The 21,322-nt window shown below is 38.0% G+C and overlaps 1 protein-coding gene across 4 annotated transcripts in view; it reads left to right on the forward strand.

The window, feature by feature from the left end:
* The window catches only part of ANO3 (anoctamin 3), a gene marked incomplete at its 5' end in the record, with an annotated part of 218,119 nt that extends 202,781 nt beyond the window's left edge, over positions 1-15,338 (forward strand). For 3 of the 4 annotated variants that reach the window (XM_081154128.1, XM_081154125.1, XM_081154127.1), the window contains 7 exons: positions 2,705-2,802; positions 5,407-5,540; positions 6,624-6,776; positions 7,304-7,451; positions 10,625-10,705; positions 10,888-10,993; positions 13,115-14,529. In XM_081154128.1, coding sequence (XP_081010254.1) covers positions 2,705-2,802; positions 5,407-5,540; positions 6,624-6,776; positions 7,304-7,451; positions 10,625-10,705; positions 10,888-10,993; positions 13,115-13,297 — 903 coding nt within the window. In that variant the 3' untranslated portion in view covers positions 13,298-14,529. Of the gene's footprint in view, positions 1-2,704; positions 2,803-5,406; positions 5,541-6,623; positions 6,777-7,303; positions 7,452-10,624; positions 10,706-10,887; positions 10,994-13,114 lie in introns of all 4 variants that reach the window. The other variant, XM_081154126.1, reaches the window with a different exon arrangement.
* Between the last annotated feature and the right edge of the window lie 5,984 nt (positions 15,339-21,322).

A 21,322-nucleotide genomic window follows, 5' to 3' on the forward strand; every position in this document is an offset into this window, starting at 1 on the left:
CATGAGAGATTGCTGAATGACTGTTGGCTCACACATGTAAATTGGATTTAGAATAAACATACTAAAGTGGGTAAAGTGAAAGGAACATGAGTATTGGAGTCTGATAGTCCTGTCCGCTACTCAGCTTCATCATCTACACCATGAAAGTGCCAACACCCACCTCACCAGGTCTTCCTGAGGTGAAAATGAGAAACTTACATGGAGGCACCCAGCTTTGGGTGGTCCATGGTCATAGGATTTTGAGTGATGCAGTGGGGATGAAAACCTGGGCCTCCTACATGCTCATTCATGCCCTTTTACTCATTCTGAGTATAGGCCCTTTTAACCAAATGAATTTTGGTGTATAGAGGGCTAGATTTAGCTCAAGGGAATCATTATTTGAGGGAAGCATACCCACAAAAACTGTTGGATAACTTTCTCTGCCCTATAAATCACAAAGTCATCAAGGCTCAATTTCAACAAAGTTATAAACGGTCTGTCACCCAGCCTTCCTACTTAGCTTACTGTTGATTCAATCATAGCAAACACATTTTGTAAATAGAATTTATCTTTAGCATTATGTGAAAAAGCAGTGGATTAGGGTGCAATGAGACTTAAGGCTTTTATTCCCACACCACTAGCCAACATTGCAGGACCTTATACAAGTTAATTTGCCTCTTCAAGGCAGAAATGAAGAGTTTCAGCTTGCAGCTGTGATCTGTGATCTGCTTCTGTAGCTTAGTAATTATTCTGCCTCAGACATTCTACCCACCCACTTATCGCATATATGTGGCAGAGTTCAGAAGGTCCTAAATTCATCCTGGAAAGAAGGGGCATGCTTGGATGGGTGTGTTGAGACTTCTCCACACAATAAAAAATACCGCTGACAAACCCTCTCTCTGGCTCAGATTAGGGAGTTTTAAATTACTGGGCTGAAACTGGAAAATCAGGCTCTTCGTGTCCTAATTATTTGTTCTCTTTGAAGTCCCACTGGTACTGATTTGATAGAAATAGAAACTGTGGATCAAAGCTGTAGAGTCTGTCATCTTTATGAGCAGGACATGAACCCATTTCCGAAGAAACAGACCCATGTTTTTCTACCAAAATGTCTTCTATAGTGCATAGTTTTCAAGCAAAACACATTGATTGCAGTTTTCATTGTAATCACATTTTTGTTTGTGTGTGTTTCTAATGCTAACTTTTTTTAAGAGATTTTTTTTCTTAATTTTTATTGAATTTATTGGGGTGACATTGGTTAATAAAATTATAGAGGTTTCAAGTGTGCAATTCTGTAATACCTCATCCATATATTGTGTGTTCACCACCCAGAGTCAAGTCTCCTTCCATCACCATTTATTTCCCCTTTACCTTCTTTGACATACCCTCACCTGCTTTCCTTCTGGTAATCATCATACTGTAGTCTGTGTCTGTGAGTTTTGGGGGTTTTTGTTTCTTAAGCCCTTCACCTTTTTCACCCAGCCCCCCAACCGTTTTCCCCTCTGACAGCTGTCAGTCTGTTCTCTGTATCTATGAGTCTGTTTCTGTTTTGTTAACGGTCATACCACCCTGAACGCCCTCAGTGTCATCTGATGCTAACTTTTATTGAACATCTAAAAATGCAAAGGATCACAGAGAAGGCAAATTTAGATCATAATGACAAACTATTTTTAGGACATATTTTCATCACTTAAAAAGATGTAATATCTTTAGGTACTCCCTCACCAGGAGGTAGAACTTAACACCTGCTGCCATCTTGAGAATGGGCTAGACTTAGCAACTTACTTCTAAAGAAAAGTCTAGGGAAAAGGAAACATGAGTAACTTTACATTAGAAACATCTGGAAAACACTACGTCAACCACAAGTGATAAAAGTTCATATCAGTAGTGATGTCTTACGAACATCATGCAGCCCCTGATGGGATGGGATGAAAATGACACTTTACTTCTGTGTTCTGCCTCCATCCCCAAAACACATAATACCAGTCTAAACATGTGAAAACATTAGAAAAGCCCAGATTGGAGATTTTTTCACAGGATACTTGTCTAGCAGACCTTAAATCTATCAAGAATATGGAAAACTCAGAAACTGTCTAGATAGAAGAGACTGGGGAGACATAACAAATAAATGCAATGGGATATCCTGGGTTGAGAGGATATAAATGAAAAAAACTGAAATCTAAATAAAGTCTAGAGTTTAATTAATAGCAATGCACTAATGTTGGTGTCTTACCTTTGACAAATATACCTTGATAGTGTTAGGGGCAATGGAGGGAATTGGGTACGAGGTATATGGCAACTCTTCGTATTATCTTTACAAATGTTCTACAGATTTAAAATTTTCTAACATAAAAAGCTTATTTTTAAAGACTATGTTATAAACTTTTTGCCACAGAATTAAGTATTTGTCTGTCTCCTGTTAATAGATATGTAGTATTCCAGGACATTCATTAAAGGTGATCATGCCTAACACCAAACTTGACAGATAGTAAGCTCTCATTAAAAGCTAGATTTGTTGTCATTGCTGTTATAATTTGGATTAAAATTCAATATAAATCCTGAAAACTCCCCTATCAAGTGTCCTCATCGATGCTATTTCTTTGTTTTTATTCTCTGTATGCACTGAGATAGTACGACCTGGCTTTAGAATTTGCTTTACAATTTGAAGGTGGGGATGTTCCAGCCAACTGAGAAGAGCAAGGTCATTACTATCCTTGTTCTGTTTCAGTGTCATCCTAGTGGCTGCTTGATAGACCTCTGCCTCCAGATGGGAGTGATCATGTTTCTGAAGCAAATATGGAACAACTTCATGGAACTGGGTTACCCGTGAGCACTTTATTTTTAAAATTGCCTTATATATAATCACAAAGAAGACAGATGGAGGTAGTGTGAATAGTTCTTAAGAATTTGGACTTGGTAGTCAGACATATGTGGGTACAGTTCTCACTGTTGCTCTTCACTGAATGCGTGACTGTGTGTATGTTAGTAAAATTTTCTAAGCCTCCGTTTTTACATTTCTACAAGGGGATCAACAGCTGTATCTACCTCAAGAACAGTTGTAAGGACTAAAGGAAATAATAGATGTAGAGTAACTGGTATTCTGTTCAACACATTAAGATCCTTGTTATTCTTAAAACATTATTGATAGTACACGTTCTTGAGGATAAAAATAACTCTGATTTATTTTGGCTATCAAAAGACAAAGAGCATTGTTGTGTGTTAGAGAGTCCACTTCCACACCTCCTTCCCCACACAAAAGAAGAAAGCAAAGCCAAATTCATGGATGGATGAGGTTTGTACTCTTTGTTACACACACACACACACATACACACACACACACAATCATTAGAAAAAGATTAATTGTGATAACACCAAATCAATGCCTGTCTTTTGTCCCTGTAGATACGTTTTAACTGTGTGTGAAATGCTGACCAACAAGGACGCTCTATCCCCACTTTTATATCTGTTAACCAGGTTACCCTGCAGAATACCGTAAAATACAATATATTTTAGACATCTTGGTATAGAAGGTTTAGAGCCCAATCAAGGTTAAAAACATGACTATTCCTCAGAATTTCCTGACTAAGGGGAAATAACTGGTTAGTTGATAAATGATACAAATAGTTTAGTATTAGTCATCAAATTGTACCATGATTCTTTCTCCCTACTGGCCCACAAATTATATCAGGACATTTCTCAGCAAAGTCCTTGGGGCTGGAAAGGTGATACCCTGAAATTTTCCATAAAGTATTGTATTAAATTACAAGCAGTCTTAGAGCACAGAGTATGAAATTATCGAGACTGTTCAAATTCCTTCTCTGCCCCTTGCTAAAGATGCTTATAATTTACTTGACGTCACTGAGATGTTATTTTTATTTGTAAAATAAGGGATTTACAAAGATTAATTGAGATGACCCAATGCTCATTAACCAATAAATGACAGAACCCTTTTGTGAAGAGATTTTTATACAGATCCTCAATATTCATAACAGATTAAAATGAATCTCTTCTAAATGAAGAGAGAATGGGGGATGGAGGGTTGGGGAGCCTATTCTATTCTTCATATCCCTTTCTGTCCTGGCTCATCTCTTTGAAACATAGGGTTTTGGAAATATCATTGAAAAAATACCTGAGAAAATTAGGGATTAAGTGCCTAGCACAGGATCTGACATGCTATGAGCACTTCACAAGCACTATCAAGATGGTGTAGTAACTCATGTGAAGAATGAGTCTATTGTAATCATTATCCTGGACTTCTTTACAAACTGTGCACTTTGGACAGCACATTTTTACCTTGGCCTTGCCCAGTGGTCAACCTGGATTATGCATATCAAATACCAATGGTACCATGGCAAGGAGCATCCTATTACTATTTGTCCAACAGTTGGGTTTAAACTTTTGAACCATAATTCTCTTTCTTCAAATAAAATCTTAAGCAGAACTGAAATACATCAAAGAAACAGGCAGATCTGCCTCAGTTCCAACCTCCATCCCCTTTCTCATTCTCCTGGGGCCCCAGAGGCACCCTCCATGGGGTGTGCATTGAAGCATGCCTGATGTCCTGGTCTGCCTCCAGTTCTTCCAACCCCCACTGAAGTGCTGGGTCCACAATTAATGAAAATTAAGAGTTGTCTACTGTTCACTGAGTCCTGTGAAATTTGCCTCATCTTAGAGATAATTTTCATCTAACTGAAAATAATGCATTACCCAAAAGTCCAAAATATATACATACTGGGATATTTCTGGGTCACAAAATTTCAAGACCACCTCTGGGCTTGGGAAAGAGTGTCTTTACTTTCTTTTCAAATCTGAAAAATCAAACTCAGACACACATCCATTGCCTGTAAATTATTGTTCCCTGGTAACAGAATGTAATCACTGATGCCCAAACCCTTTGCTTTATGAACTCAAAGAAGTGATTTGCCAAAACTCACACACCTGATGCATTCCAGGGTGGGGACTGGAACCTACATGTCTTGAAACCCTATCTAGGTCTCATTTTTTTAAATGTGGAACTTGCTTTTACTCATGTTCAGAAAGCGTAGCTCAGAAGATTTGGAGTTATGAGAAATGAAGGGCTCAGATGCAATCAAAGCAGGTGGACAGGAGTTTTAAGTATTTATATAGATAGCATGTGGGAAACAGTCATAAAAACAGATGTTTGTCTAATCAATATCAGGAAGCATCTAAGTGTGTGGGAGGATCAATATAAATATGTAGATGTTGATAGGGTCCAGGAGAGTTCTGGAAGACTGAGGCCTCTTATCCCATGCTAAATCTGAACGATGAGACCATACAAGTATCTTCAGTTCCCATGAATGCTTAGTGTAATCCCAGGGCCTACATTAAGTTGATGTTAATACACAATAAATTGCTCACCAAATATTTAAATAAGAGCTCAGAAGCTCTTTTGTCTGTTCTGTGGTGTAGGCTGATCCAGAACTGGTGGTCACGACATAAAATCAGGAGGGGAATCCAAGATGCTTCTATACCTCAGTGGGAAAATGACTGGAATCTGCAGCCCATGAATATTCACGGACTGATGGATGAATACTTAGAAATGGGTAAGGAGAGAACCTTCTGCAGGGCTCTCTGGCTTCCTGATACTATTTTTCTATTTCACATATACTTTTATTCAAGAGAGAAAGCCATCTCTCTCCTTTCTAACCCATGCAATCTGAAACACATCTGTACTTTTCTCCCAACGGAACTAGATAAGATATGAGAACAGTGCCCTTGAATGTCTACCACATTTTGTCCTCATAATATTTGTCAGCCATAATATTTAACCAAAGTGAAGATCCATCGTAAATCACCTAGCTTTTTTTTCTTAATATCTTTATTGACTTCAGAGAGAAGGGAGAGAGAGAGACATCAGTGATGAGAGAATCATTTATCGGCTGCCTCCTGCATGCCCCCCACTGAGGATCAAGCCTGTAACCGGGGCATGTGCCCTGACTGAGAATCAAACCATGATCTCCTGGATCCTAGGTCGATGCTCAACTGCTGAGCCACACCCAGTCGGTCCAATCACCTAGCTTTTGAGCAAATATTTTAAAGAATAAAATAGAACAGAAGCAATTTTTATGTTAAGAAATGTACTATCCCAACCAAATAAAGTAATAATCCTTTCTCACAATAAACTTTTGCACAGACCAAGTCCGAGTCTTTGCTTCTTCGAGAATCATACTTATATTAAGAAAATAGAGATTCCCATTCTAACTGTTACTGTGTGTTATCTGGACATTTGCTTTTTCTCTGACCTTCAGTTTTCTCATCTATTAAAAGGGCAAGATTCTGTCTCTTGGGTCCCTGTTAGAGCTAAGCATTTTCCAAGGCCTCCTCTTTGATTTCTTTTTTTGTCTTTACTCTTTCATACTGCATGATATAGAGGTGAAAAGAACGTAGACTTTCAATCTACTGAGATCTGAGTTTGAGTGTTGGGTTTAACTTTTTAGCTGTCTACCCTTTAGCAAGTTTACTTAACACGTATGAATTTTCTCAACTCTAAAGTGGGATATTTACTTTCGTAAGGATGTTGAAAAGATTAAGGGCAATTTACATAAATCACTTAATATTGCACAATGAAGGCATTCAATAAATGATACTGTTTATTTTACTAATTTTCTAATATTCTCCCTTTACAGTTTTGCAATTTGGTTTTACCACCATATTTGTTGCGGCTTTTCCTCTGGCGCCTCTTTTGGCTTTGTTAAACAACATCATTGAAATCAGGCTGGATGCATACAAATTTGTCACCCAGTGGCGGAGGCCTCTGCCGGCCCGAGCAACTGACATAGGTAAGATTCAGGAATTAAGTGTTCTTGGCATTGCTAAGGCCAAGAGGTGGCTAGATCTTACTTAGCACCAGGAAGATTTCTAATGCTGGGATCCTTTCCAGCCCTAACAAAACTGATACCAAACTAGGTTTACTTTCTTGTATTTTTACTTTTAAAAGGTACTTGACAAAGATAAAGGCAAACCCCAGAGCAAATACATGTATTTCAGACTTTACCCAGTGATGTAGAACTTGAAGATAATTTTGTTATTTTTATTATCTCAGTAAGTTCTAATTAGGCTTTAAAGCAACTGTGTCATGTCTCATTATTACAGACATGATCTAATTCCTAATGATATTTTAATTTTCAAATCTTTCAAGATAGAGGCCTACCTTCCCTCTGTGGAAAGCATTCAACAGCTATTTTATCTGTAGTGAAGTACTAGACCCAGAAATTAAATAAGAGAGCTGTGGTTCCGACATAAATTAAACATTCTTTTATTTTTATTTGTTTATTTTATTCACTATCTTTCATATTTTTCCTACTAGGTATCTGGTATGGAATTCTTGAAGGAATTGGTATATTGGCCGTGATCACCAATGCGTTTGTAATTGCTATCACGTCTGATTACATCCCACGTTTTGTCTATGAATACAAATATGGCCCCTGTGCAAGTCATTTCAGATATGGTGAAAAGTAAGTTTGAAATTTACACATTCTTCTGATATATTTTATGTTTGCAAGTAAAATGGGAACTTATTGGGAAGTTTTGTTCTGTGACCATTAAAGGCAGTGTTTCTGACCATTGCACTTATAATGTGTTTATTGGATGAAATCAAGCGAGATAAAAAGAACAACTGTTTTTCAGCAAATAATTTTAGAGTCTCTCTATGTTTTCACTTGGAAATGCATCACTGACCTCAAAATGTTTTTTAAAATGTTATAATGTATTTAGAAGTCAAATTTAGAACTGGAAGAGACCTTAGAAATCATTACAATCTTTTGACTTTGTAGACTGGGAAATTGAGGCCCACACTGGTTAATGAAATTGCTGAAGGGAATAAAGCTAGTTGGTGGGGACATAGACCATCTGAAGGAACTGTCAGCTATTTGACTAGAGATTTTTTGAAAGGAATTTATAGGGAGCTGTCCTGTGCATAATGGGATGTTTAGCAGCAGCCTTGGCCCTAACTCAGTAGATACCAGTAGCAACCTCTCTAATCCCCAAAATGTCTCCAGATATTGTCAGATATCCCCTGGGGAACAAAATCACCCAGTTTAGCTCCAGTGCTTCTGGGGCTATGGGTTGTTCAGATCTTTCCTCCTTGAGTGCAGGTATTAGGGGAGAAGGCAAGAGACTGGACTTGGGGAACAGAGAGAAATTGGAGTTTTAGCAGGGTATTAGCCTTAGGTATGGAAGTAGTGATAGGAAACAAAGTAGTGATAGGAGAAGCTGTTTCTACTTCTTCCTTCAGGTGGAGTTTGGGCACACGTCTAATCTAGAGGCAGGACGTGTGCCCCACCAGGCTGAGCCCTGGTTTAGGACGAAACCAGACCTTAGATCTGCTGAGGAACTGACATTTCTCAGAACCCTAAAATGCCTTTCTGAACATAAACATTTCTATTTTTCAAAGAGACATAATAAAGGCATGAGATTTTATTTAATATTTCAGAGTATTTTCAAGGGATTTTAACTTGAAGTCAAACACACTAGGTTCAAGTTCTGACTTTGCCTCTTACTCAAAGGTACATCATCAATCTGGTCCTATGATTAAGAAATGATGTCTGAGGTAACATTTTATGCACTGTAAAACACCATGTAAATATAAAGTGGCTCTTGTATTAACAGTGAAAAATAAAAAAATATTTTTCTTAATTCAGAATGCTCTAGAAGCAGATTTTAAGGCTTTAAAATATGTAGACATATTTAACAGCCCTCTTCCTTAGAAGCATTATTTGCTGGCGTCTTTACTGCCACCTAGAGGTAAAAGAAAATGAGTTTAGTTGGTACTTTCAGGTATTTAGCAGACACTCTTTTATAAGATGCACAAAACTATCATCATTTTAAGGAAAATAATTGACAGTATTTGTTACCATTAAGGAAGTTCAAGTTTTGAAGTGAAAATTAGAATTTTGAATAACTTTTATCTACCACTGTGAGCTTGAAAGCTTTCCAGAACTTGTAGATTATTTTTTCTAATAAAAATCAGTGATGAACTTCTCCCCACCCCCCCAACCCCCCCACCTTCCCTCTAAGATTCATCAGTCTGATCCCAGCTTCCATGTCACTGAACCTATTTTGTTCATCAGTTTATTAAGTTCTTTAGATTCCACATATAAGTGATCATGTGATGTTTATCTTTCTCTGCCTGGCGTATTTTGCTTAGCATAATATTCTCCAGGTCCATCCATATTAACCAAAGAATTTATATGCATAAACCAAGGACACAGACAGGAGTGTGGTGAGGGACTGGGGAGGGGGGTGACTAGGAGGTGGAAGGGGTCAATGGGGAGAAAAGGAGACATCTGTAATATTTTGAACAATAAAAAAAAAATCAATGGTGATGTTAATATTCCAAATATCAACATTTGGAAGATCTGTATTTTTGAGGGAACAGATATTTTCCAATGACCCATATTTGATGTTATGAAATCACTTACGGGCAAAAAGTACATTAAAAGTTCAAAGTAGACCTATAGATTTTAATATAAATTACATATGAAAACTTGATTGATACGTTTAGATTCCACACTGCAGTTAAACTGGGAAACAACCAGATGTAGAGCTTTGGTGTATTATCAAAGAAAAATGTCAACAATTATCTGAAATAGTATTAAAATAGTCCTCATTTCCCCAACCATTTATATTTTTGAGGACAGATTTTCTACTTACTCTCCATCCAAACATGTTGCAACAGATTTAATGCAGAAACAGATATGGCAATCTAGCTGTCTTCTATTAAGATAGGTATTAAAGGAATTTGCAAGCATGTAAAACAATGGCATTTTTTTCACTACATTTTTTCTGTTGGAAAATATAGCTATTTTTTTCTTTTAAAATGTGTTATTTCTATTTATAATGGACTTGATAGTTATTTAAAATTAATTATTAGAAAAATATTGTCTAAATTTCTCACTTTTAATTTCTAATGTGTTAAATATCAGTAGATATACCCCTAAGAATAAAGGTCTTTGAGATTGCATGTTTAAAAATATAAAGGGTACCTGAGACCAAAGATTTTGAGAATTATAGGCCGAGAGAAAGTTATTTAGTCTCTATAAACCTTAGTTCTTTAATTTACATGATGGAGATTAAGAATATATATGCCTAAGGTTATTGTAAAAACCCTGACCACAATTTAATATCTAAACCCCCGGGGTAGGGATTTTTGCCTGTTTGCGCACTGTTGAATACCAAGCATCTAGAATTTTTCTAACAAAATGAGGTTTTTAATAAATATATATTGAATGAGTTAATAAGTAAATCACAAATAAACATGTTTATTTATTGGCCACTTAATTATAATTAACTAAATAGTATTATATCCATATTTATAAAACATTTATAGAGTTTTATTCCATAGGAAGTAGTTACCCCAATGCCTAGTGCATAGTAAACAGTTAGTAAATGTAAGCCAAATGAAAGTGTAAGATAGAAATATTGGGGAAAAATGTCATGCAAGAGTCTGTTTCTTTAATGACAGATGTAATGGGAGTGAGGGAATAGAATCAGAGAGCTGAGAGGCTAGGAATTTGTAATTAGAATGAAAAGAAGGTTGGCACTTATTAAATCCTGTCATTTATAATGAAGACATTGGACTAGAAATTTATGAATCTCTGAATCACATGATGCTTTTCTTTTCTCCCAGTTGTCTAAAGGGATATGTCAACAATAGCCTATCCTTCTTTGACCTGAGTGAGCTTGGTATGGGAAAATCTGGTTATTGCAGGTACTGAGTTATAAATTACAGTTACCTCTTCTTCTTGCTTTCACCATTCCATCTCTTCCCTCTACATGTTCATGAGATCATTTAAACTGTCATTTTGGAGTTTTGACAAATCAAGAACATTTGGGGCCTCCACAATTTGATCTCTATTCTTCAATTTTTATTTTATTTTTTGTGGATTTTAGATACCGAGACTACAGAGGGCCCCCTTGGAGTTCCAGACCCTATGAGTTCACCTTACAATACTGGCACATCCTCGCTGCTCGGTTGGCCTTCATTATCGTGTTTGAGGTTAGTCACAAACTGATAAAATAATTATAGGTAAACGCTTTTCTAATTGAAATATTAGTTGCTTCTTTGAAGTTAAGTTCCCCACTGACTTCCAAGAAAGGACTTGAGTGTGTCCCAGTAAAAGGTTCAGACACAATGAAACCACTGTAACAAGTACAAAACAAGAGCTGAATAGTGTAAGAAGGTAGGTTAATGGGTATTTATACCAGAAAACTAGGATAAAGGAAGCTACTCACAGTTAAACTGAAAACTTCGTTTTGTGCCTCCTAGCAACCAATTTAAAAAGAGAAGGATGGTTTCATCATCTGATAAAATAGTTCATATCTATTCATCAGGGTGGAGAAACTTGCTTTCTGAACAGTCACCTCTAATCACAGTTGATCATACGTATTTGTACAAGGGACACTGCATAACTTAGTATGCCTGAGAACACTTTTATAGCAAGTGCATAGATTCTGATGATCAGAGTCATGCAATAATGTTAGACTGTAGTCTCATGAAGAAATTTTGGAGAAGCTACAGAATTACTGCCTTAAACCAGCAGCCAGCTTGATATAGTGAAGAGCTTAGCACTGGAATGTATTATCTATTGTCTGAGGTACCACTGAGGGCTGTCGACAAACTTTTCATGCATCTGTTTCTATGGCCAAAATTATATAGAGAAAAAGATAGCGAGGAAATAAACTCCTGACCTGCTTTTCTGTGGGAAAATCGGACCTGCTTACTGTGACCGACTGGGCAGCGACATTTCCTGGGGCACACAGAGCAAGCTCAGTTAAAGTGCCTTGCATTCTTCCTTCCCACATAGAGAGACTGTTGTCACAAAGCCCTCTAGGTAAAAGGGTTATTTTCCATAGATCATCATAACTCTATCAGTATCAGACTTTTTTCTTTTCTGAGAAACTGAAAGATCTACACTTCTTCACGGGAAAAAAAATAGGTTGCATTTATGATTATAGTAGGTAATAAGTAGTGCTGACACTCATGTAACCCTCATACATGCCTCTAAGAGGTACTGTTGTTACCCCTGTTTTAAAGGTGACACACAGAGAACCTGGGGGATTTGCATAAGGTTACACGGCCGTGTCAGAGAAGGGCGCAGACACAGGCAGTCTCGTTCAGCACCTGTACTTTAACCTCAGACATACTGCCTTTTGATTTTTGTTCCTGATTTTTATATATAATACTTTTGTCGGTCAATTTTATATATATATATATTTTAATTGATTTTAGAGACAGAGGAAGGGAGAGGGAAAGAGAGATAGAAACATCAATGATGAGAGAGTCATTGATCGGCTGCCTCCTGCAGCCCCCCACTGGGGATCAAGCCCACAGCCCGGGCATGTGCCCTGACCAAGAATCGAACCACAATCTTCTGGATCCTAGGTCAGTGCTCAACCGCTGAGCCACACTGGCTGGGTTGTCGGTCTGTTTTTTAAAATAGAATAATTGTGTAACAGACATAAAACTTAAAAAAAAATTTTTTTTTAAATCCTCACCCGGTGATATTTTTTCCATTGTGTCCAAGAGAGCGGAAGGGAGAGAGAGAAAGAGAAACATCCATGTGAGAAAGACCCATAGGTCGGTTGCCTCCCACACTCACCACGGCCAGGGCAGGGGGTCAGGCCTGCAACCAAGGTACGTGCCCATGGCCAAATCAAACCTGGGACCCTTCAGTCCACGGGATGACGCTCTGTCCACTGAGCCAGACCGGTTAGGGCCAGACATAAAAATTTCAACATGGTTATGATACAGAACTTAGTAGAGCAGAAGTTCTGAAAAATGCTCCTGCTGGACGTTGAGTCTAATCCCAGCATCACAAGCAGACTGTATCCTATCTAGTCTGTAGGCTGTGTGATTACCATCCATCAGACATGGGTTTTCCCTGGCTGTCATCTTTCTCATCAGCGTATGACAATTCTTAGTTTCCTCCTAATACTTATGTGATATAAGGCAACGATAGTATTCCCAAATATAATTTTTGAAAATATTAATATTCTAGATGATACACACTGAGTTCTGATGCTTGTTTGTAAGGCAAATGCAACATTGTTCATGATCGGTTTATAACTGGCATTTCAAAACCTTCTAAAAGTGTACTTTCCCTTCTTAAATTTGCAGCACCTTGTCTTTGGGATCAAGTCATTCATCGCATACCTGATTCCAGATGTACCAAAGAACCTTTATGACCGAATACGACGGGAGAAGTACTTAGTCCAAGAAATGATGTATGAGGCTGAGCTAGAGCATTTGCAACAACAACGGAGAAAAAGTGGTCATCCTGTTCACCATGAATGGCCTTAGTAGATACCTGTTGCCCAGTTGGGGCAATACTGTTAGTGGGAATGATAGCACCTTCAAAGTCTAGGTGGGATCTAGGCAAACTGTATGTATAATATTCTACTTGGAAAAGTATCACAGCCATCTCTTGGATTTAGAACATCCAAGCTTCCAGGGAAAAGAAAAAGATGACTCATGATGTTAAAAAATATTAGGTTGACATTGCAGGAAGCCAGAATCTAATTCTCAGAGGAAGCCTTAAGGAGTTGTGTGTTTGGAGACCCCCATCTTCCACCAGCTGTAGCATAATAGGAAGGTGATAGTGAGGTTTCTAAAGACAGATTTCTATGTTCACAATCCAGGCATGACTTAAAGTATTGTGTGGTTTTTACTCACATACTAATCTGACTTTGGAACCTTAGGTTGAGTTGAGATACTCATAAGAAATGACTGAAGTCAGTTATTGCCTTTGCTGTGAGAAATCCATGTCCCTTCAGCTTACAGGTTCATAAGAACGTCCCTTGATACTTGCTGAGGTTATGGATCTGTGCCATGGGATTTATGCTGCTCTACATTGACTATGCAGTTGAAGAGTTGCACATCAGCTTTAGTTGTCAAAGCAAAAACTTGAGATTCTAAAAAGAATACCATTCATTGAAATAACATTCTATTGTATTCTATTCAAATTTGTTATATCACTGGCAGAACCAGTTGCACTGGATTTTTTTTTCATAAAATGCCAGTTAGAGCCGCATACTTATAAAATGTGTTTATTCTCATATCTTTTAGAACACTACTAATTCATATTTAACCATGGAAAGTTGTCTTATCGTGTACTTAATTTTTCCTTTGTTGATTTATTGCATCACCTTTTACAGAATCATTAGAAAAGCTGTAAATATTTTGGTTTTCCTTGTACCTTTGCACCTTGACAATATGTAATGCAAGTTACAGTTTATGCAACTCTGAGACCAGTGACACCGTACACCATTGTGACATGTTTATTCAGGAACACAGAAGCCAGATGCTTTGCAACTCTTACGCTTTTCCCACAATGTGCACTCTTGCTCATGAGCTAATGAACAGTGCATGAATATCAATTTATATTATTTGTAAAAATGACACACATATTTTCAAGTTTTACTTTTTTTCATTACTGAAGGGAGTTTTCTGTTATTTCTTTGGTAGATTGATTTGGTTTATTTTTGAAAACTAGAAACAGGCAAATGAATTGTGAAAGATCTGCTTTGTTGTGGAGTTGCTGTTTGTGTGTCAACTCTGTATCTGTGAGTGTGACTGCTCACAGATGGCTGGGGTGGGAAGGATGGGATGTTGAACTGCAGAACGGCTGGTGAAGGCATAAGCTATGGGGGCAGAAAGGGAAGAAAGAGTTGAATCAAAGAAATGTGGGGTAGAATTCAAGACACTTCTTGCAAAACAGTCAAAGCTAATCTCAGTTTTCCTTCCCTGGAATAACACATACTCACACTTTTATACACAGTTTTGATTATTATATGCCCAATTAATTTTTGTCCAATTAAACAAAGCACAGTTATTTCCAAAATTCATAAAGACCAAATTAAACACAATGGAAATAAAGCTCCATTGTATATATGCTAGGTTTTCTCTAGTAAGAAAATTACAAAGTTCTCTTACTAGAAAACTACTTTTATAATTCTCACACTGAAAATGTTTTGACATTTCCTTCTTTCCTTCTAAGGAAAAGCTTATAGATAATAGTTGCTGGTTGGTTGGTTGGTTGGTTGGTTGGTTGGTTGGTTGGTTGGTTTTGACAAAAACATTCACTTCCTTCCTTGTCTTCTGATTTGGAGCAAGAGGAATGACCCCAGATTCCAAATGTCCTTCACATGCCCTTGCAACTGGGTCTCTTCGATTCAGATTCCACAGAGGTTCTGTTTCTGCTGCCTGGTTATCATAGCAACTAACTTCACTAACTACACAAAGGAGTTTTAAACTACTTCATTTTCATAACACCTGTATTTCCTCTTCTTTCTTAGTTAAATGTGTGAACATGCCTATGAATAAATACTTTCCTTGCCTATTGAAGACATAAATGTGAGTCGGGTTCATAGCCTGACATTTGTATCTTTTCCAAATTAGGGACACAAGACATTTGTCTTCCGGTAGAGGAAAGAATAATGATAGCAGTGCCCTTGAGAATTCTTCTCTTTCTGAGTTATTTTTATAAATCCACCATAAAGATTTAAAATCAGAGATTGCCTAGAGAGAGAAATATGAAAGTAAAAAGATATATTTGATAAACTATAGTACATTGATTTAGAAAATGCCTTCTTTGATTTTTTGAAATGTTTTTTTATTGATTTTAGAGAGAGAGGAAGGGAGAGGGCTAGAGAGATAGAAACATCTATCGACTGCCTCCTACACGCCCCATACTGGGGATTGAACCTACGACCCAGGCATGTGCCCTGACCAGGAATCATAACAGTGGCCTCTTGCCTGGCCGGGCGTGGCTCAGCGGTTGAGCGTCGACCTAGGATCCAGGCGATCGGGGTTCGATTCCTGGTCAGGGCACATGCCCGGGTTGCGGGCTCGATCAATGACTCTCTCATCATTGATGTTTCTCTCTCTCTATCCCTCTCCTTTCCTCTCTCTGAAATCAATAAAAATATATTTAAAAAACAAACAAACAAACAGTGGCCTCTTGGTTCATGGGTCAAAGCTCAACCACTGGGCAACACTGGCCAGGCCCATCTCTGATATTTCTTAAAATGGTGGAAAATTGGAGAAACAATGAAAAAGTATCTGAAATTTTCTTTCTGTGAAACAACAGTTAGAATCTAGCTATGCCTTCATCATGATTGATAACAGATATTGACAGCCCTTTCCAGTATGTTAGTATAAGATCACTCTGCTTTAGTTGAGAGGAATGTTTTATATCATGGTTTTCATATGAATACAAATTATTTCTCAAAGATTTATATACACACACTCTTCTCAGGAATTCTGTATTACATGAATGCTGCTGATATATTTTCATATTCTAACTTGTTGTCTTTTCCAGCAAATTGTTACATATGTGCATGTAATCAACCCTGACAAGTTGTTCAAAGCTGAAGTGCTTTCACAGTGTAGTGTGTGGAAAATGGCTTGAGACTGTAACAGAAATCGTTTGTAACTGTCTGAGTCCGTGCATGCACTTTTAGACAAAACCCTGCTGAGTGACTGCATGAGGCACAACTGCCAAGTGCTGCACATTCTTCCAACCCGACTCTTAGCACACTCTGTTGTAGAATGGAATGAAAAGGAGCCTTTCTCACTCAATAAATTATCATGTGATATTTTTTCCTATAATTTGCATGTTCAGTTTAATCCTGCTTGATTTTTTAAATATGAGGTTGGGATTTGTTAAGTGTGCTTGGGGAGAGGGGATTGCTCATTCTTTAGCTCTGCAAGGCAGTAGCTTCCTGTTATTGCAAGCCCTTTATTCCACTCTTAAAACTTTCAACTCTTTGTCTTCTGATAAATTCAGTGTCATCATCAAAGCATTTGCACATGAAGTGCAGTGGAGCATCATATCGATCCCAGTAATGCTTTGTGCTTAAAAGCAGATGGGAGAGGAAGCTTGCTTTGTTCTTAAAAGGGTGATAATGCTGCTTTTTCACACTTGTGCTGGCTCTGCTGATTATCATCAGAATCTCTCTAGGACAGGAATTTTAGCACAGATATAGTTCGTAAGGAGGAAGGAAGGCATCTGAGGGCATCATAGCCAGCTGTCAACAACAGGCTAACAAACTGATCATTGTTCTCTTTAGTGTTCAAACTTGAAGCATCAGGTTGCCTGATGAGTTACTTGACTGATCTGTTTGATTAGTCTGTCAATTTGGGGCAATTTTTATCATTTAACATTCAAAAGAAATAGTTTTTTTCCTCATTCATTGTCTATTTTAAGATTTGCCAAGCCAAATATAGTAAGCTTAGATTTTAGTAAAAACTCCAGCTAAAGAATGTGTCCATTTTTAATATTAAAGATGAAAATGCACTTAAAAATATAAGCAATGTTTTCTTTCTAGTATGTGTGGCTGTTGGCCGCTACACTGTACTTTCCAAGTAGAAGAGATGTTAGAGTCCTGTATTTGAAGAGGGGACATGGGGAAGGCCAGAGGAGGTAGTGGATGGAGCCATTTTTATTCTCAAAAGGAGAAATTATGTTGCAGCCATATATTAGTCAGATGGTTTTTTTTTTCTTTCTGTGTATCTATAGATAGATATATAGATATTGATATATAGATACAGGTATATATTGTTAATCATTAAACATTCCTTCCAAACTCTCATACGAAATTTGAAAGCCAATTTAAGGAATCTTTGCTCTGTTGAAATAAACTGAATCAGTTTTTAAGCTTGTGTCTTCAGGTCAGCGTTCTTGAAAATAGTAAACAGTAAGGGTACATAAACCTCAATAATTCTGATTCCAGCTTAGTCAGTACCACCGCCTGATTGCTCAGTTCTCTACACGTTCTGCCTGACTATATTTTAGTGTTACAAGTAAGCAGTTTAGAAATTGCTCATGTATTTTTTTTACATGGCAGTTACATTAGGACATTAAATCAATACACTGTGCGTATTCTTAGCTTTTTAACATGTCAAAGCAGATTCTGTAATTGAGAATTAACTGAATGTTCTGAACAGCTATGTACACATTTGCTTTAACATTAAAACAAAACAAAACAAAAAACATATAGCTTGCTGTTCTGGAAATTCCTGAGAACCAAAAGGTCAAGGTAACTTAAGTCATAAAGTTCTCTTGATGGTAACTTCTGTTTCATGCCTGTGTGTGTGCGCACACACTTGTCCTAAACCCTGGGTAGCCCCCATATTGCCGGCACTATTCAAAACACTAAAAAAGTTATGTTATAAAATGCGTCAAACCTCATTTTGACATGTTTCCTTGGCCACTTGGTAGACCTGCCTTAATCTGTTAAGTTAATATAAAATATTTTAGGGTAGATAACTATTTTGCATCCTACTTCCAATCCTGTAGATCAAGGGTAGGGAATGTCCGGCGCGCTGACCATATACTCCCGTTGAAATCATTTGGTCTGGCCCTGCCAAGGCCTCACCAAAGAGAGGCAATTCCAGCCAGCTCATTAGGGGTGAGTTAGTGAAATATTTGACCAAATATAGCAGCCTAATTTTTAAGTTGATAATTTTGTATGGCCCCCGAATGATGGTATAAACATCCAAGTGGCCCTTGTCAGAGAAAAGGTTCCCCATCCCTGCTATAGAGAATATTCACATTGATCATTTGCATTTCAATCTGAATTTACTTTTAAAAGAAATCATTTAAATAATGTTGTACCTTAATTATATATGTATGCTCATTCTACAGGTAATTTTCCTAAAATTGACTACTTGTATAAATATAGCATTAAATTTAGAAGTATTCCAGTGCTCTATGAAAAAGCTACATAAAATTTTGGAAATATAAAAATATCTTATTTCCTCTTAATATCCAGAAATATCATTATCAATATTTTCTGCCATAGGGCAGGATTGTTTTTCTAATTTGTCCTAAGAGTCCAATGAGAAAATCACTGATACACTCACTGTCACCCCAGTAAGGACCGTGTTATGATTAAGTAGCCAAATGTTTATAAGCTTGACTATGTCTTCTGAAGACAGCTGATGTTTCAAACACAGCAAGTGAAGTAGAACAGCGGGCTTAGGTTTGCTGTTCACACAGGTGTTTGCAGACCTAGATTTGGTCGGGAGGTTGGAGTGGTGGAGAGAACAATGGCCTTGATGCTTTCCAAGAATTAAAATAATGAAAGCCATTAGGAGATTTTCTATCAATTATGGGTTACACTTGATTAATTTGAAATTTCCTATCACTTTAATATCTGTCATTGGTAATTTCAATTACAAATTAAGTTGTTTGGAAATAGATTACACTTCAAGGTTAGTACTGCCGGACAAAAGAGGCTAACGCTTCAGTGAACCCGACTACCTTGCAATGTTGAGATGGAGCACGTGTGCTTTCTGAGTATACAAATGTATATGAAAGCTAAAATTTCTGTAATGTTTTAAAACAATTGATTTCTAAGATAACAAAGGTAGACTCCTCTAATTTTTCTATTTATCAATCTGGTCTTTGTAACACTGTTTGATTAAGATTGTAAAACCATAAAATATTTTAGTAATATTCTCTTTGAAATACTGTTTTGCTAGCTCCTTTGCCTGTCTTTTTTCTCTCTCTCTTTATAATGGAATGACCTAACCCCATAAAGTTGCAAAATAGTAAAATTTATATTCAAGAAGTATTATTTAAATTGAACAAAGGGGAAAGACCTGCCCCTTCCACTACAGTTTAGAGAATCACAGCTGCTTTTCACTGTGCAGCGTCATAAGCTTGGGTTAAGATGCTGTCTCCTTATGAAGGTTCACATTTAAAATGTAATACTTAACAACCCCTGGCCATGAATATTGCATTTTTCAGTAACAAACTTGTCTATCTTTATAACAGTATTTTTTTTCTTTTTTTAAAGAATTTAGGACTCTGGAAAATCATATTTAAATTTGGCATTAACAAGGCTACTGTTTGGAAATTGATGGTGTTACTTTAATTTATACCGTATGTTTCCCTTGTTTCTAATTCTCAAACTACTTCAGTAATACAGGAACTAAACCAGTGTCTTAAATAAACCCCAAAGAGAAACAGCACAGTAACGGGCACCGTTTTCCTTCCTCCTCCGCATCCTGCAGAGTAACAAGCACTGAATGAGCGCGCCCTGCGGCCGTCACCGCCCTCGCTACTCTGTGATTTGCCTCTAAATTCTCCTCGCAACCCTATAAGCAGGTTCCGTCTTTTTAAGTTAGAATTCATAGGAATGTTCTAGCTACGAAGTCTTTTGGAAAAGAATTGCAACTCTCAGTTTGCAAGTGTTTAGATCAACACCGTCGTTAGCCTGCTGGACCTCAGAATGCTAGGAATTCTGCTCCTCAGTGTCGGGATTTTCCCGAACACACCCCGTTTCTCCCCACTGCCCTTCCCAAGTGCGTCTTCTCATCTCTCAGGAGCCACGCCCGGCGCTCTCTCTGCCGCGAGGGTGGAGGCAGAGCAGGCAGGCAGGGCCGGGGCTCAGGAACGCCAGCTGTCTTGAATTCCTCTCCATTTTTTCCCTTGTCTGTCTTCTAAACACTGGTTACATAATTTCCTCTATCTCATGCTGCTTTTAAGGTTTTCCTCTCCTAGGTAACATTTATTTTTATAATTTTTTTTCTCACCAGAGGATATTTTTCCATCGCTTTTCAGAGAGAGCGGGAGGGAGAGAGAAACATCGATTGCCTCCCGCGCACCCTGACCGGGGCAACCGAGATGCGTGCCCTTGGCCGGAATCGAACCCGGGGCCCTTCCGTCCGCGGGCCTGCGCTCTAACCACGGAGCCACCGGCCGGGGCTCTCCTAGGAGGCATGTAGGCCACGAAGCCTTTGGGAGTCTCATCATTGCCCATTTGGACCATTTTTTCTTACTTTGCTGACATACTGTTTCTAAGCCTCTTGTGCTCACCTGGCCACCAAAATAAATTCCCGGCACCTGCCCTCACCTCACACAGATTTGTTTCCTGCTGTCTTTCCTCTGGCCTAACCCCTGTGACACTGGTTCTTTTTTCACCTTTTAAGGATTTTCCTGCTTCTAAAAAGCTCTCACTGTATCTCCACGTGTGTTAGCTCATCTTTTGATTTGTAGTCCCCTCTTACTCCAGAACTTTAAAAATCATTTATCAGAGTTCGGCTTTTAAAATCTTCTACTGCTTTCGCCTGGCGGAACACAGCTCGCATGTGTGAGCGGAATGAGCGGAACGTAAATCCTGTGGACAAGGGATTTTGCATCAAAGAAATAACCTGTGGCTCGTGAAAGCCCCTGCGGGCCGGTAAACTGTTTGCAAGGTCTTTTTGTACAGTGCTGTCCTGGCAGCCTCCTCCAGGACATCCCTTTCTTCTTTACCCAACTTCTTGTTGAGCACAGGCAATTTTTCACTGTAAGGTTGAAGAAAAAAACAAATACTA

The sequence above is a fragment of the Miniopterus schreibersii genome, assembly GCF_964146895.1.
Source record: "Miniopterus schreibersii genome assembly, chromosome: 12".
NCBI classification, from domain to species: domain Eukaryota; kingdom Metazoa; phylum Chordata; class Mammalia; order Chiroptera; family Miniopteridae; genus Miniopterus; species Miniopterus schreibersii.